At 33.9% G+C, this 16,191-nt stretch overlaps 1 protein-coding gene across 1 annotated transcript; it reads left to right on the forward strand.

Moving 5' to 3' along the window:
- The first annotated feature begins 524 nt into the window (after nt 1-524).
- On the forward strand, nt 525-1,388 carry LOC104102417 (zinc finger protein ZAT12-like). The gene has a single exon (XM_009610115.4). It carries the CDS (start codon nt 662-664, stop codon nt 1,205-1,207), a length of 546 nt encoding a protein of 181 aa, XP_009608410.1. The 5' UTR covers nt 525-661; the 3' UTR covers nt 1,208-1,388.
- Nucleotides 1,389-16,191: the final 14,803 nt, after the last annotated feature.

Raw genomic sequence — 16,191 nt, forward strand, 5'->3', positions numbered from 1 at the left:
ATTTTGATCATTATTAGTAAAAATTTTAGCTCCCCCAATGTGAGTGCCACTGCCATTTATCACAAATTCACAATCACCAACCAAGAATGTACTTAAAAAAGAATGGGAAAAGTGCATTTGTCCTTTTCACGAGCTCGCTTACGTTTGCACGTGTGTGTTTTTTTGCAGCCATTTATTTCGTCAAAAACCATATGAAAGCTCTAGGAAGTGTTCTAGAAACCTCAAAGAACCCAACATTAATGTACAAACTCTCTTTTACTTTTCTTCTTTCTTTCTTTCTTTCCTTCCGCTCGCATCACATGACTTGAAAAAATCCTTAATTCACATGATTGACAAAACGCGGTCTATTTTATCCACTTTTAGAATACCGGCCATTTCGTTGACTAAACTTAACCAACAGGGAAAATTAAACAATAATACTACTACTACTATTAAATTGTCCTAAAACTGTCATGTATTTGTGAAACACGCAAAAGTCAGAAACAAGCTTTAACTCAAACCTATATATATGTGAAGCAAAACCAACCCAAGTGTATCATATATCCTCTTACTTCTAAGTTCTCACATTTCTTTCAAAGTTTCAAACTTGGTATACAAGAAACTCTTTGTATTTTCGTTCTTGATTTCATAGTATAATTTTGAATTAATTTTCCAACACAACATGACTGGCATTAAAAGAAGCAGAGAAGAGGACAGGCAAGTGGAAGCAGAAGCCATGGCTAACTGCGCCTTAATGCTATTGTCTCGTTTAAACAACAACAACAACGCGACTTCAACAGATCGAGATTATCACAATGATTTCGAATGCAAGACTTGTAATAAACGCTTTCCATCTTTCCAAGCTCTTGGCGGCCACCGTGCAAGTCATAAACGGCCAAAATTACTCGCCGGAGCCGGAGAGTTTCTTGTGCAATCCAAAAAGAATAAAATGCATGAATGTTCTATTTGTGGTATGGAGTTCTCTTTGGGTCAAGCTTTAGGTGGACATATGAGGCGTCACCGTGATGAAATTAATAAAACGTCGGTGGCAGCCGGAAACACGATGATTCCGGTCGCCAGAAAAAAGATGATACCGGTTTTGAAGAAGTCAAATAGCAGCAAGAGAATTTTTTGCTTGGACTTGAACTTATCCCCTGATGAGAATGTTGATCTGAAGTTGTGGCCGACGGCGCCGGTTTCATCTCCCGTTTTGCGATGGTTTTTTTAAGTCCCTTTCCATTGTTATTCTTGTGGATATTAATTAGGAGAAGCTGACAAGCTATAGTTGTTTTTTTATTATTATTGCTATATTCTTTTCGGACACCGAATTGAATTCATTTTTCATGTATATTTACTTGATTCCATTGATTCTTTTACTCGTTCAGAGTATATGCTTTTCTTTTCCTTGAGATTGGTTTTACCTTGAGTAGTACTGGTTTAATCAGACGATATTGAGCAATTTGTAAGATCGATAATATCATATGAAACATTACATATATATGGAGTTTAACATGATTAAGGATTTAATTTTTATATTACTGTCTTAATTTATAAGTGATTTGATTGTATAAATATTTTTGTAAATTTGAACTTTAGCATAAAGGTATAAGATCCATTAATTAAATGTGATGCATAGGTTGCTATCTATCTTTATGTCAACAATCATCATTATCATATCTATATCTATATTTATCTATCTATCTATATTATTATAAAAGCACGAATGTTTCACGCTAAATATTGAGCGACGAAAATATCCTCAAAATATTGTCCGACTTTTACACCCCTTAATAACTCAATTATTTCTTACAAAGAAGCAACCTCACAGTTGGATAAATTTGTAATAGCAAAAATTTTATCCAACACCTTAGACTATGAATTCAACTAATAATAGAATTATTCGCTAACTTTGTAATAGAATGTGAAGTCCTAATGCCTTACTAATCCCGGTTGAATAATAAGGTCGATCGGAAGATGCTAATTAACTTCTATCAAGGTAACTTTATACTCTCTTTACTTTTCCATTAGAGCATCTGTTGACTGCTAGCAATATTAATATATTTCTTTGATTGTTAATCCCTCTTTCGACCATAATTATTTGATTTCAGTACTCTCTCTCCGAAAATAGTTTGATTAAAATAAAGCTTGAATCTCTTTAATTATGGCATATATTGGCATTCTTCGTGTAATTTGGATCCTCATGGTACTTTTGCATCGTAGATGGCAAACATGTTTAACATATTAGGACTCTTATTCCTATTCATACCTCCAATCAAGCAGAAATCCAGTTCATAATTTATATAATTATAAATTCATGCACATATATCCAAAACGCAAAATCTAAATTATTTTAAATATGTGAAGTTGTAGTATTCATAGTATTTGTCATATTTCGTTCCAACCTAATTTTGGCAAGGTTCAAGAGAAGCCATTGCACGAGTATATAGAAAAACCCATGAAGCACCGGAGGTTCAGCTTCATTGGAGGCATGTACCGACCACCACCTAATCCTATTTCAGAAATATCAACTGGATTATATTTTGTCAAATACTATATTATAAGGTTTAATTGTTATATTTTGATTACGACTCTTCATTATAGGGCAATGATTTCATTAACTTAATTTTAACCCTATGTGTCGATCAGTATATATTTAGTCATCTGTTGTCGAAAATTTTATATTTTGAATTTGACAATCTAAAGCTTGAATTCTTGTCGCCAACTGCAAAAAGGTAATTTGTTTGGGCTTTTGTTACTGTTATAAATATTCCGACAATGATTCATATTCTTAGGAATAGTTGTATAATAGCCATTTAAGTCACTTTGATAGATTTCTATCACAAATTGAAACAAAAATATATAACTAATTACTACTTTTTCCCCAGTATTTTTGCAAGTGTGATTTAATATGAGGTGTGTCGAAGGTCTGGGAGGCGAGAATCAGCTTTAAAGTTAACATTGGTTGAATCTTGGAAGTTGAAATAAGGGATAATATTATTTTGGTAAAGATATAGAAATATAAGACTAAAGAAGACCTAGAAGTTACGTTGCTACATAAGACAGTACTTGAAGGAAATAAAATAGATATTACAGTTCCGATAGTTAATTTGTTTTATTTATAAGTTGTTCATGTTATTATCACGAATAAAAATCGATTGCTTTTACAATTTAATTGTAGTTCATTATGAGAAGGACCATTGATTTTGAATTCTCAATCTTTCTTTTTACAATTTGGAATAATTATTTGTAGAGAAATCACAACTTGTAGGACCAAATTAAGGAAAATAAGATGATGGGGAGGAATATACAAGAATAAAAGAGCTAACTTGGTACGTAAATCATTCAAGTAGATATATTTCTTGAGGGATAAAATTATAATCATCATTAGTATTTGAAGTAAACTATGAATACATAAAATCACTCTAAAATATTTGTACAAAGGCGAAAGAAACACAAATATATATATATATATATATATGTACCTCCCCTCGTCCATTCGGCTTGATGAGTACTTTCCTTTGATAATTCATCTCGTTTTTGTTTACGTTGAGAAAAAAAAAAAGAATTAACTTAAGTAGCTGTCTACTCAAGCGCTTAAATATATATATATATATATATATATATATATATATATATATATATATATATATATATATATATATATATATATAATTATTATATAATTTATGTATACTGACTAGAAAGAGTATTATAGTAAATTTGACTGGCTATTTATATAAAGATTCCATCTAGTTTTCGTGTATATATATATATATATATATAAACATACATTTTCTTTCTTTCAGAAAGATAAAGAAAATACCACGAAATAAAATTTGACGTAGAAGAATCACCTGGCAATGGGAAAGATAAAGTAACGTTGTTTTTCTAAAACATCGCTTGACATTGATGATATCTTTCCATAGTCGTCTTAGTTGACATATTGATGAGATGAGACATGACGTGAAAAATGTATATTGTTTAAAATGGAATAAAAATTATCTATATTATTATAAAAGTATGAATAAAATGTTGGATTACAAAAATAACCTTTTAATATTAAGCATAATAACTCACAATAAAAGGACATAATCGGAATTCTAGACATTAGCCTTGTAATCCTATTAGTTTTAGGACATAATACTACACGTTAAGAATCCTACATGATTACCTTTAGGAATCCTATTAGTATAATTATTTTCGGGCATAGATATTAGCCTTGTAATCCTATTACTTTTAGGATGTGCTTATTAAAAAATTTCTATTACCAATTTAATTTGAAAACGTGTTATATTGTCCAAATCCATTTAGAAACACGAGAGCATATATTATTATAAAAGTACGAATATAATATTGATAGACTAAAATATTAAACATCAAAACTCATAGGGAAAGGACATAGTTGTAATAACTTTTTTTTTGGGACTACAATAACTTCTATGTTAATTTTTTTAATATTTAAGATTTTAAAATTAATACAATCTTGTCTATTGAATTCTTATTAAAAATATGTAGGCAAGTTTAATAAAATCAATTTCATAAGAATCCTCCATATTGGTAATACATTACCACTTTATAATATTCGATACCCAAAAAATGTAATACTAAACGGACTGCATAAAGCGTTGAAATTAAAAAAAAATCCCCACGATAATATATTATTATATTATATTTGAATTGCTTTCCTACTCAAATAATTTTTTTTATTATTAATTTTTCGTGTAATATAGACAAAATATACCAAATTATTAAAGAACAACTAAGACATGTTTTAAGAATATAAATGTATGAGAAAAGAAAGAAAGATGTTGGTAAGAGCCAACAAACTAATGATTTTGCAAACATAAAGATCTAAAAGTGGAATGTCATCGATCTTTTTACTCTTTGAAAATAAAATTTATGGTGGATAAAATTATAATCATTGTTAAATATTCAAACATGAGATGAACTAATATTAAGAATCTAAATCAATAGAAAATAAATTATATTTTATGTTAAAACCAAATAATTAAATCTTTCAATTAATTATTTAGCAAGAGAATCCAATTAAATTATTTTTTAAATTCATCATATGAGTAAAATTATTTTTCAAATTGAAAAAAAATATAATATTAAGAAGGACATACAAGTGTTTGAGGAAGCACAATCAAAGCTAAATCCTGAACAAGAATAAATTTTCAAGACTATATTATAAAACAATCGACCCTGGTATAGCGGGATTATCCTTTGTAGATGCCTCCGGCGGAATCGAAATAATATTTCTATGTCATGCATTACTTGTAAATGTCATATCAAGAGGCATGATATTGTTAGCAATAAGAACAAGTGGTGTACCAACAACGATTTTATTATGAGGTCGTACAACTCACTTTAGATTTGATATACCTCTTCAAACAACTGAAATAACCATCACAAATATATCAAATCAGATCAATAGTACTAAATTTATAAGAAAAACAAAAGTGATAATATGGGATGAAATGTAAGACGATCGAAACAATCGCCCAGAGTTTAAGAGATATATTGGATATCGATGAACCGTTTGGTAGAAAAATATAACGACCCGACTTGTCGTTTTAAGAAATAACGCCCCGTTCAACGACTTAAGGTCTTGAGCAGCTTCGTATTATGGTATTGACTTGCGTTCGCGGTTGAATTCAGTTACCGGATAATTCAGGGTGATTTGGGATACTTGGTCCCTAAAATGGAAGCTTAAGTCTTAGGATTTTGACCATAGTCGGAAATGTGTGAAAATGACTCCGGAATGGAGTTCCGTCGGTTCCGTTAACTCCGTTGGGTAATTTTGGACTTAAGAGTGTGTCCGAAAAATTATTTGGAGGTTCGTAGTGGAATTAAGCTTGAAATGGCGAAAGTTGAATTTTTGGAAAGTTGGATCGGGGGTTTGACTTTTTGATATCAGGGCCGAAATTCGATTCTGAAAATTGGAATAGCTTTGTTATGTCAATTATGACTTGTGTGCAAAATTTAAAGTTTTAAAGTTCATTAGGCTTGAATTGGGGTATGATTCGTGGCTTTGATGTTATTTGATGTGATTTGAGGCCTCGAGCAGGTTCGTGTTATGTATTGGGACTGGTTGGTACGACTGGACTGGGTCCCAGGGGCCTCGGGTTTGATTCAGGGTGGTTCCGGACCAAGTTTGGGTATTTTGATGCTGCTGGTTGCTGGTTCTGGTATTGTTCTTCGCGTTCGCGAGGAGCCTCTCGCGTTCGCGAAGAAGGATTTTGCTGTTAGGACTTTGTTTTTCGCGTTCACGAAGAGGTTCTCGCGTTCGCGAAGAAGGAAATTTTGCTATTCGTCGTCAGATTTTAGAGGCTCATATCTCGCAATCTATAAGGAATTTGGAGATGATCCAAAAATAAAAGTTGTAACTCTTTGTGTCTAGTTTTCGAAAAGATAAACCATTTGTTATTTGGAATTGTGTATAAAATGTTATGGAGGATACACTATAGGCTGTCGGAGAGGAGTTTGGAAATCTCTGTTGCACATGGCTAACTTTGAAAACTTATATCTGGTAATCTATAAGGAATTGGGAGATGAGCAACAAATAAAAGTTATAGACCTTGGAGTCTAGTTTTCAGAAAGTCAAACCATTTATCATTTGGAGTTTTGTACAAAACGTTATGACCATTATACTAAAGGCTGTTTGAGAAGAGTTTGAAAATGACTTTTGAAGAATTTGTTCATCGCGAAAGTGAGGGGAATCTCGCAAATGCGATGAACAAACCCATGGGCAGCAGAATAAAGTCCAAATTCGTGTTATTCTTCCATTTTTGGACCAAGGAAGCTCGGGTGAGGCGAGTTTTCGAGAGTTTTTCAAGGAAAACATTGGGGTAAGAATTCCTAACTTGATTTTGGTTAAATTACATGAATCTATTGTTGTTTTTATGACTAAATTAGTGAATTGGGTTGAAAAATTTAGAAAATCCTCTTGGTTTAAATTTAAGATTTGGAGATCGATTTGTTATTGGAATTCGATAAAATTGGTATGGTTGAACTCGTATCGGAATGGGTGTTCGGATTTTATGAAAATTATGTTGGGTTCCAAGAGGCGGGTCTCGCGTTGACTTTTGTTGACTTTTTGGAATAAATTTTTAAGTCGACGTATTATTATCCGAAATTATTTCTGATGAATTTTATGAAGTTATACAATTAATTTGGATAGATTTGGGCGGTCTGGAGGTCAATTCAAGAAAGAATGCGATTTTGGAATATCAGCATAACTTCAATAAGGTAAGTGTCTTGCTTAACCTCGAGTGGGAGAATTATCCCTTATGCATTGAGTCTTATGTGCCATTTGTAAAATTTTGAAAAGCCGTGTACACGAGTTGACGAGTACGTACTCGGGCTTATATGTGCAAATTTTATTGGTTTAAAGTTTTAGGCATTCTTATGTATTAATTTAGATAATTGTTAGCATTAGTAAATTCTTGAATTATCACGCCTTGTTCCTTAATTATCGAGTTTGTATTTTATATAATAATTTGGTGTTATTGTCACTTGGATTTTATGTGAATTCCGTGTGTTTATTGACTTGATATTTTTCTTGGAATTAAATTCATGATGGAATCCTTATCTGCAAATATTTATTAAATAAGTTTAAATTGAGGAGTTAATATAATTATCAAGAATTTGGATTAATGAAGGCGTTGCCCTATACTGAGTATTTTTCACCTCTGTTGATTGTTTTGAGGTTTATTATATGTTGTGTGAAGCCTTGGGCTATTTATTGAGAAATTTATTGATTCTGCTACATATTTGGAATTTGGTTGTGGTCACTGGAAAATTATGATATGAATTGTTGTATCTTGTTGTGTTTTAAACACTCTCCTTGATGTTATTTATGCTTCCTACCTTGCTTGTTAATGATATACATGTGCTTGGTAAGGAAGAGTATAAAGCACGAAGGGTGATGCCGTGCCATTTGAGAGTGTAAAGCGCGAAGGGTGATGACGTGTCATTTGAGAGTGTAAAGCACGAAGGGTGATGTCGTGCCATTGAGAGCGTAAAGCACGAAGGGTGATGCCGTGCTATTTCATTTATATTATCAGGTGAGGACGAGAGTAAAAGCACGAAGGGTGATGCCGTGCAATTATTTTTATATTATCATATATTCATGGCACGAAGGGTGTTTCAGTGCAGGCGAGGACGAAAGACATACATTACATTGTGATATTGTTTTGTTGTGTATACATTCATGCCTTTGTCTTGAGATGCTATCGTGTACATATGTTTTCTATGTGACTTGTACTCTTTGTTGCTTCCTGTGTGCATCCACTTTATTTCTTTTATTGTTATTGACATTTCTCTCACCTAGTTGGTACTGTTATATGTATGCACGGTGAGAAAGATATAAATGCACGAAGGGTGATGCCGTGCAATTGATTTGATCTACATATATATATATTGGGTGAGAATGAGACAAGTGGGTGAGAATGAGACAAGTGCATGAAGGTATTGTCATGCCATTTGATGTGATATGTTGAATATATTTCTAGCGCCAGGAAAGTTAAATGAGGTGTCACATTGTGACTTTTATTTGAAAGAATTATATATATTAGAAAGATATTTATTTGAAAGAATTATATTAGAAGAATATTTACTTGAAAGAATTATATATATTAGAAAGATATTTATTTGAAAGAATTATATTAGAAAGATATTTACTTGAAAGAATTATACTCGAAATATATTTATGTGAAAGAATTTTAATGAAAGGATATTTATTTGAAGAAAGTATATTCGAAATATATTTATTGAAAAGGATTATATTCTAGAGGCTTTTATTAAAAAACTTATAGGTAAAAGATGTATATTGAAGGGACTTGATTAATTAGTTGTACCTGTGTTTATTATTCGTTTGAGTAATATTTATGGTGTTCCTGTAGCTTTTCTGTTTAAATCACTAGTTGTTTTGTGTTGCTATTACTGTTATTTGTTTTTTATTATTTTGTATCTCATATTGCACAAGTTATTAGACTAGTGAGTATCTTGACTGTACCTCGTCACTACTCCACTGAGGTTAGTCTTGATACTTACTGGGTACCGACCGAGGTGTACTCATACTACACTTCTGAATATTTTTGTGCAGAACTAGGAGTTGGAGATATCGAACTTGAGCAGAGTTAAAGCGGGATAGTAAGGATTCAAGGTAGAGCTGCTTGGTCGTCGCAGTACCTTGGAGTCTTTTCATTTCATTGTACTGTTAATTATTAATCAAACAGTATTGTATATTCGGTCCTCGTGATCATTCCATGTATTCAGTTAGAGTTTGTGACTCAGTACTACAAGTCTTGGGAGGTTGTACATTCATATTTGTTCCACTGTTAGTTTTGGTTATTTATTAATTAAAAAAATGGCTTCAAAATGTGATAGAAATCAGCTTACCTAGTCTTAGAGACTAGGTGCCATCACGACGCCTGTGGTGGGATTTTGGGTCGTGACTACATGGTATCATAGCTCTAGGTTCATAGGTTCTACGAGTCACGAACGAGTTTAGTAGAGTCATGCGGATCAGTACGGAGACGTCTGTACTTATCTTCGAGAGGCTACAAAGTTAGTAGGAAGAATTCACTTCTTTAATTCCTTATCGTGCGGCATTTATTCAGCTTGAAGCATATATCTTATGTTCTTTTGCATCCACTCGTGTATGAAATTGCGCACTCGGTATCAATTATGCACCAACAGTTTATGATACTGCAGAGGGGTTATAAGGGCGCCAGGGTTGTTCAACCATTGTTACAACGTGTCATCCAGATCGAGCATGCGGAAGTATTTAGAGATCATTCAGTTGTGCACATGGGGGTGCAGCAGGTTCTGACACCCGGTTAATAAGTATGATCTTAAGAAGGTTTAATTAATTGTCTAATCATCACAATTATGGTAGGGTCACGAGGTGGATGTAGATCTGAAATAGTTGGTGGTATTAGAGACTATGTAGTTCATATGTGATTTCTATTTAGCGAAGGGTACATACGCAGCCAAGGCACTGGAGGAAGCGAGTTTAACTGTCACGAGGATGACATGCACCAAATAAATGGACTGAGGTGTCTTATGACCGGTGTCCTATGAGCGATAAAGATTAGTATTATGGATCATTAGAATGTGCCCTATGGCTTCGCGCCAAGTGAGGGAGTCCACTATCAACGATCAGATTGCGGGGTCATGTGTTATATGAGTTTTGGCCTGAAATGTATTTATGTGGTATTGAAAGGTTCTCCAAAACTTGTATATGATTAAGAGCTGAGATTTGTATGGGATGATGCTGGGACTTGCGGTATTCCCGCGTCCTTAATAATTCTACATTTCAGAATACTCGGGGTATTCCAGTAAGTTCTTTTAATGCACCACCGGTATGGGGTTCCTATAATGGTTATTTCAATTATTCGGCACAGACTCAGTGTGAGCAGCCGAACCCGTAGAGGGGTTATTTTGAGTGTGGTAATACTAGGCACATCAAGAAAAATTGTCCCAGCCTTGGGAGGGGTGGATTCCATCAGAACACTCAGGCTAGAAGCTTTATTCCAGTTAATACTCCACGTGCATAGCCAGTTAGGGGTGGAGGACAGGCGGATAGAGGGCACCTAAGAGGTGGAAGCCCGACCCGTTGATATAATTGCTATGAATTGGTTGAGGCTGATACACTAGATGGTGTAGTTACAGGTATGATTTAATTTATAATAAAAAGAGCACCATTCTTATTTTTTATTCGATTCCGATTATCGAGGTGAGAACTCATTTCATGCTCCTTACATATGGTGGATTAGTGAATTTGTACTCCACTCCCGTGTTTACCCCTGTTGGAAGATTTGATGATGTTAGCCCGTGTTTATTATTTTTATTTTTGTTCACTATTGAGAGCTATAAGTCCAAAAATGACTTTCTATTGCTCACTATAGTGGGTTTTGATGTGATTTCGGAATAATTGATTTTAATTTTATGAATTAGATGCCCTACCGGGATGAGGGTTCATTATGTGTTATGAAAACTTTTTACGAAATATATCGAAAAGAAGAAAGAAAGGAAATTAAAAATTTCAGTTAGCACAATGTGCAAAACACTTGTGATTCGGAGTTGAGGGCGAGATCCTCACATTTTTTTATATGATGTGAAATATTTAAACCGGGCTACAAGCTACGGTGAAAGTTATATAAGGATGAGGTCCTTGTGGTTAAATATCTATGAGTTTAAAATTCTCCCTTTGTGAAATTTAAATTTGTACTATAGTATTAATAGGGAGTCATGTCTGATGGGCTTATTTGATAATTCTTGTATATCTTTCTGTGCATATTTAGCCATAATTATGCTGTAATTATTGAGTTTTAACCTACGAGGTAAGTGCCCGGGTGGCGTTAAATGTGACTCGTTAATTCGGGTAAATAATTATGAGGTATTCATGCCTCGCGTGTTGCTGTCAGTGTTACGAGAAGTTGAAATGAGATTTTGGTTAATACGAGGTTAATTGCGATGTTGTAATCGATTATGAACAACTACTAGGACCAGCGATGTGGTGATGGACATACATATGATGTGCTTCATTTTTTGATATTATTATGATAATACGGTGCTTGTAATATTGAGATTAGTATTATTTATATATACATTGTGGTGTTTTGTTGGGTTGTGGATGTGTTGTTAGGAGTTGTTTTGGTGTTACTCTGGCAGGTGGATAGGCCCATTTATATAGGAGACTCTGCCAAAATTTCTGAAAAAAAAAAATTCTGGGAGGTTGTTATGTGCGAAAGAAGAGAAATGTTATGTTATGTGTTTGAGGGCGGGCTCTACTTCTCATTCAAGGGCGAACGATCCTAAGCGGGGGAGAATGTAACACCCCGGAGTACTTCAACACTATCAAAAAAGTTGATGTGTGCGTAGGCATGAGTTGTTATAGCCAGTTGAGACTAATATCGTGCGTTGAAGTTAAAATCAGGCATTTTGGAAATGATTGGAGAGTTAGGGATTTTGCTTTAAAGCTTATAAGAATGGAGAAAAGAAATAATCTCAATTGAGATGGTGTTGTCTTACCCGTGTTAAATTGCGGAAACGTAGAATCACCCACAAGTATGCGTGTAAGAATACACTCAGTAATTTAAAGTCCCCAGAAATATTTTTAGCACGTTCGAGAATGAACATTTGTTTAAGAGGTGGAGAATGTAACGACCCGACTTGTCGTTTTAAGAACTAACGCCCCGTTCAATGACTTAAGGTCTTGAACAACTTCGTATTATGTGTATTGACTTGCGTGCGCGATTAAATTCAGTTACAGGATGATTCCGGGTGATTTGGGACACTTGGTTCCTAAAACGGAAGGTTAAGTATTAGGATTTTGACCATAGTCAGAAATGTGTGAAGACGACTCCGGAATGGAGTTCCGTCAGTTTCGTTAGCTCCGTTGGGTGATTTTGGACTTAGGAGTGTATCCGAAAAATTATTTGGAGGTCCGTAGTGAAATTAAGCTTGAAATGGCGAAAGTTGAATTTTTGAAAAGTTTGATCGGGGGTTGACTTTTTGATATCGGGGCCGAAATCCGATTCTAAAAATTGGAATAGCTTCGTTATGTCAATTATGACTTGTGTGCAAAATTTGAAGTCACTCCAGATGGATTTGATGTATTTCGGCACAAGATATAGAATTTGAAATTTTAAAGTTCATTAGGCTTGAATTGGGGTATGATTCGTAGCTTTGATGTTGTTTGATGTGATTTGAGGCCTCGAGCAGGTTCGTGTTATGTATTGGGACTGGTTGGTACGATTGGACGGGGTCTCGGGGGCCTCGGGTTTGATTCGGGGTGGTTTCGGACCAAGTTTGGGTATTTTGATGCTGCTGGTTGCTGGTTCTGGTGTTGTTCTTCGCGTTCGCGAGGAGCCTCTCGCGTTCGCGAAGAAGGATTTTGCTGTTAGGACTTTGTTCTTCGCGTTCGCCAAGAGGTTCTCGTGTTCGCGAAGAAGGAAATTTTGTTGTTCGTCGTCTCACTTTAGAGGCTCATATCTCGCAATCTATAAGGAATTTGAAGATGATCTAAAAATAAAAGTTGTAGCTCTTTGTGTCTAGTTTTCATAACAGTAAACCATTTGTCATTTGGAGTTGTATACAAAAGGTTATGTTAGATATACTATAGGCTGTCAGGGAGGAATTTGGAAATCTCTGTTGCACATGGCTGATTTTAGAAGCTTATATCTTGTAATCGATATGGAATTGGGAGATAAGCAACAAATGAAAGTTATAGCCATTGGAGTCTAGTTTTAAGAAAGTCAAACTATTCATCATTTGGAGTTTTGTACAAAATGTTATGACCATTATACTAAAGGCTATCTGAGAAGAGTTTGAAAATGACTTTTGAAGAATTTGTTCATCGCGAACGCGAAGAACAAACCCCTGGGCAGCAGAATAAAGTCCAAATTCATGTCATTCTTCCATTTTTGGACCAAGGAAGCTCGGGTGAGGTGATTTTTTGAGAGTTTTTCAAGGAAAACATTGGGGTAAGAATTCCTAACTTGATTTTGGTTAAATTACATGAATCTATTGTTGTTTTTATCACTAAATTAGTGAATTGGGTTGAAAATTTTAGAAAACCCTCTTGGTTTAAATTTAAGATTTGGAGGTCGATTTGTTGTTGGAATTCGATAAAATTGGTATGGTTGAACTCGTATCGGAATGGGTGTTCGGATTTCATAAAAATTATGTCGGGTTCCGAGAAGGCGAGTCTCGCGTTGACTTTTGTTGACTTTTTGAAATAAATTTTTAAGTCGACGTATTATTATCCGGAATTGTCTCCGATGAATTTTAATGAAGTTATACAATTAATTTGGATAGATTTGGGAGGTCTGGAGGTCAATCCAAGAAAGAATGCGATTTTGAAATATCGGCATAACTTCAATAAGGTAAGTGTCTTACTTAACCTCGAGTGGGGGAATTACCCCTTATGCATCGAGTCTTATGTGCCATTTGTGAAATGTGAAAAGCCATGTACACGAGGTGACGAGTACATACTCGGGCTTATATGTGCAAATTTTATTGGTTTAAAGTTTTAGGCATTCTTATGTATTAAATTAGATAATTGTTAGCATTAGTAAATCCTTGAATTATCACGCCTTGTTCCTTAATGGTCGAGTTTGTATTTTATATAATAATTTGGTGTTATTGTCACTTGAATTTTATGTGAATTCCGTGTGTTTGTTGATTTGATATTTTTCTTGGAATTAAATTCATGATGGAATCCTTATCTCTAAATATTTATTAAATAAGTTTAAATTGAGGAGTTAATATAATTATTAAGAATTTGGATTAATGAAGGTGTTTCCCTATACTAAGTATTTTTCACCTCTGTTGATTGTTTTGAGGTTTATTATATGTTGTGTGGAGCCTTGGGATATTTGTTGAGAAATTTATTGATTCTAATACATATTTGGAATTTGGTTGTGGTCAGTGGAAAATTATGATATGAATTGTTGTATCGTGTTGTGGTTTAAACACTCTCCTTGATGTTATTTATGCTTCCTACCTTACTTGTTAATGATATACATGTGCTTGGTAAGGAAGAGTGTAAAGCACGAAGGGTGATGCCATTCCATTTGAGAGTGTAAAGCACGAAGGGTGATGCCGTGCCATTTGAGAGTGTAAAGCACGAAGGGTGATGCCGTGCCATTTGAGAGTGTAAAGCACGAACGGTGATGCCGTGCCATTGAGAGTGTAAAGCACGAACGGTGATGCCGTGCTATTTCATTTATATTATCAAGTGAGGACGAGAGTAAAAGCACGAAGGGTGATGCCGTACAATTATTTTTATATTATCATATATTCATGGCATGAAGGGTGTTTCCGTGCAGGCGAGGACGAGAGACATACATTACATTGTGATATCGTTTTGTTGTGTATACATTCATGCCTTTATCTTGAGATGTTATCGTGTACCTATATTTTCTATGTGACTTGTACTTATTGTTGCTTCGTGTATGCCTCCACTTTATTTCTTTAATTGTTATTGATATTTCTCCTACCTAGTTGGTATTGTTATATGTATGCATGGTGATAAAGATATAAATACACGAAGGGTGATGCCGTGCAATTGATTTGATCTACATATATATATTGGGTGAGAATGAGGCAAGTGCACGAAGGTATTGCCATGCCATTTGATGTGATATGTTGAATATATTTCTCACGCCAGGAAAGTTAAATGAGGTGTCACATGGTGACTTTTATTTGAAAGAATTATATATATTAGAAAGATATTTATTTGAAAGAATTATATTAGAAGAATATTTACTTGAAAGAATTATATATATTAGAAAGATATTTATTTGAAAGAATTATATTAGAAGAATATTTACTTGAAAGAATTATATATATTAGAAAGATATTTATTTGAAAGAATTATATTAGAAAGATATTTACTTGAAAGAATTATACTCGAAAGATATTTATGTGAAAGAATTTTAATGGAAGGGTATTTATTTGAAGAAAGCATGTTCGAAATATATTTATTGGAAAGGATTATATTCTAGAGGTTTTTATTGAAAAACTTAAAGGTAAAAGATGTATATTGAAGGGACTTGATTAATTGGTTGTACCTATGTTTATTATTCGTTTGAGTAATATTTATGGTGTTCCTGTTACTTTTCTGTTTAAATCACTAGTTGATTTGTGTTGCTATTGCTGTTATTTATTTTCTATTATTTTGTATCTCATATTGCACAGGTTATCAGACTAGTGAGTGTCTTGACTGTACCTCGTCACTACTCTACTGAGGTTAGTCTTGATACTTACTAGGTACCGACCATGGTGTACTCATACTATACTTCTGCATATTTTTATGTAGAACCAGATATTGGAGATATCGGACTTGAGCAGAATTAAAGCGGGATCGTAAGGATTCAAGGTAGAGCTGCTTGGTCGTCGCAGTCCCTTGGAGTCTTTTCATTTCATTTTACTATTAATTTTTAATCAAACAGTATTGTATATTCGGTTCTCGTGATCATTCCATGTATTCAGTTAGAGTTCGTGACTCAGTACTACCAGTCTTGGGAGGTTGTACATTCATATTTGCTCCGTTGTTAGTTTTGGTTATTTATTTAATTAAAAAAAATGGCTTCAAAATGTGATAGAAATCGGCTTACCTAGTCTTAGAGACTAGGTGCAATCACGACGCATGTGATGAAATTTTGGGTCGTGACAAAAAGTAATAGTTTGGGAGAT

The sequence above is a fragment of the Nicotiana tomentosiformis genome, chromosome 11, assembly GCF_000390325.3.
Source record: "Nicotiana tomentosiformis chromosome 11, ASM39032v3, whole genome shotgun sequence".
Lineage (NCBI taxonomy): Eukaryota > Viridiplantae > Streptophyta > Magnoliopsida > Solanales > Solanaceae > Nicotiana > Nicotiana tomentosiformis.

Excerpts from the sequence above, each read along its gene's own strand:
- LOC104102417 (XM_009610115.4), top strand. The coding sequence starts at position 662 with ATGACTGGCATTAAAAGAAGCAGAGAAGAGGACAGGCAAGTGGAAGCA.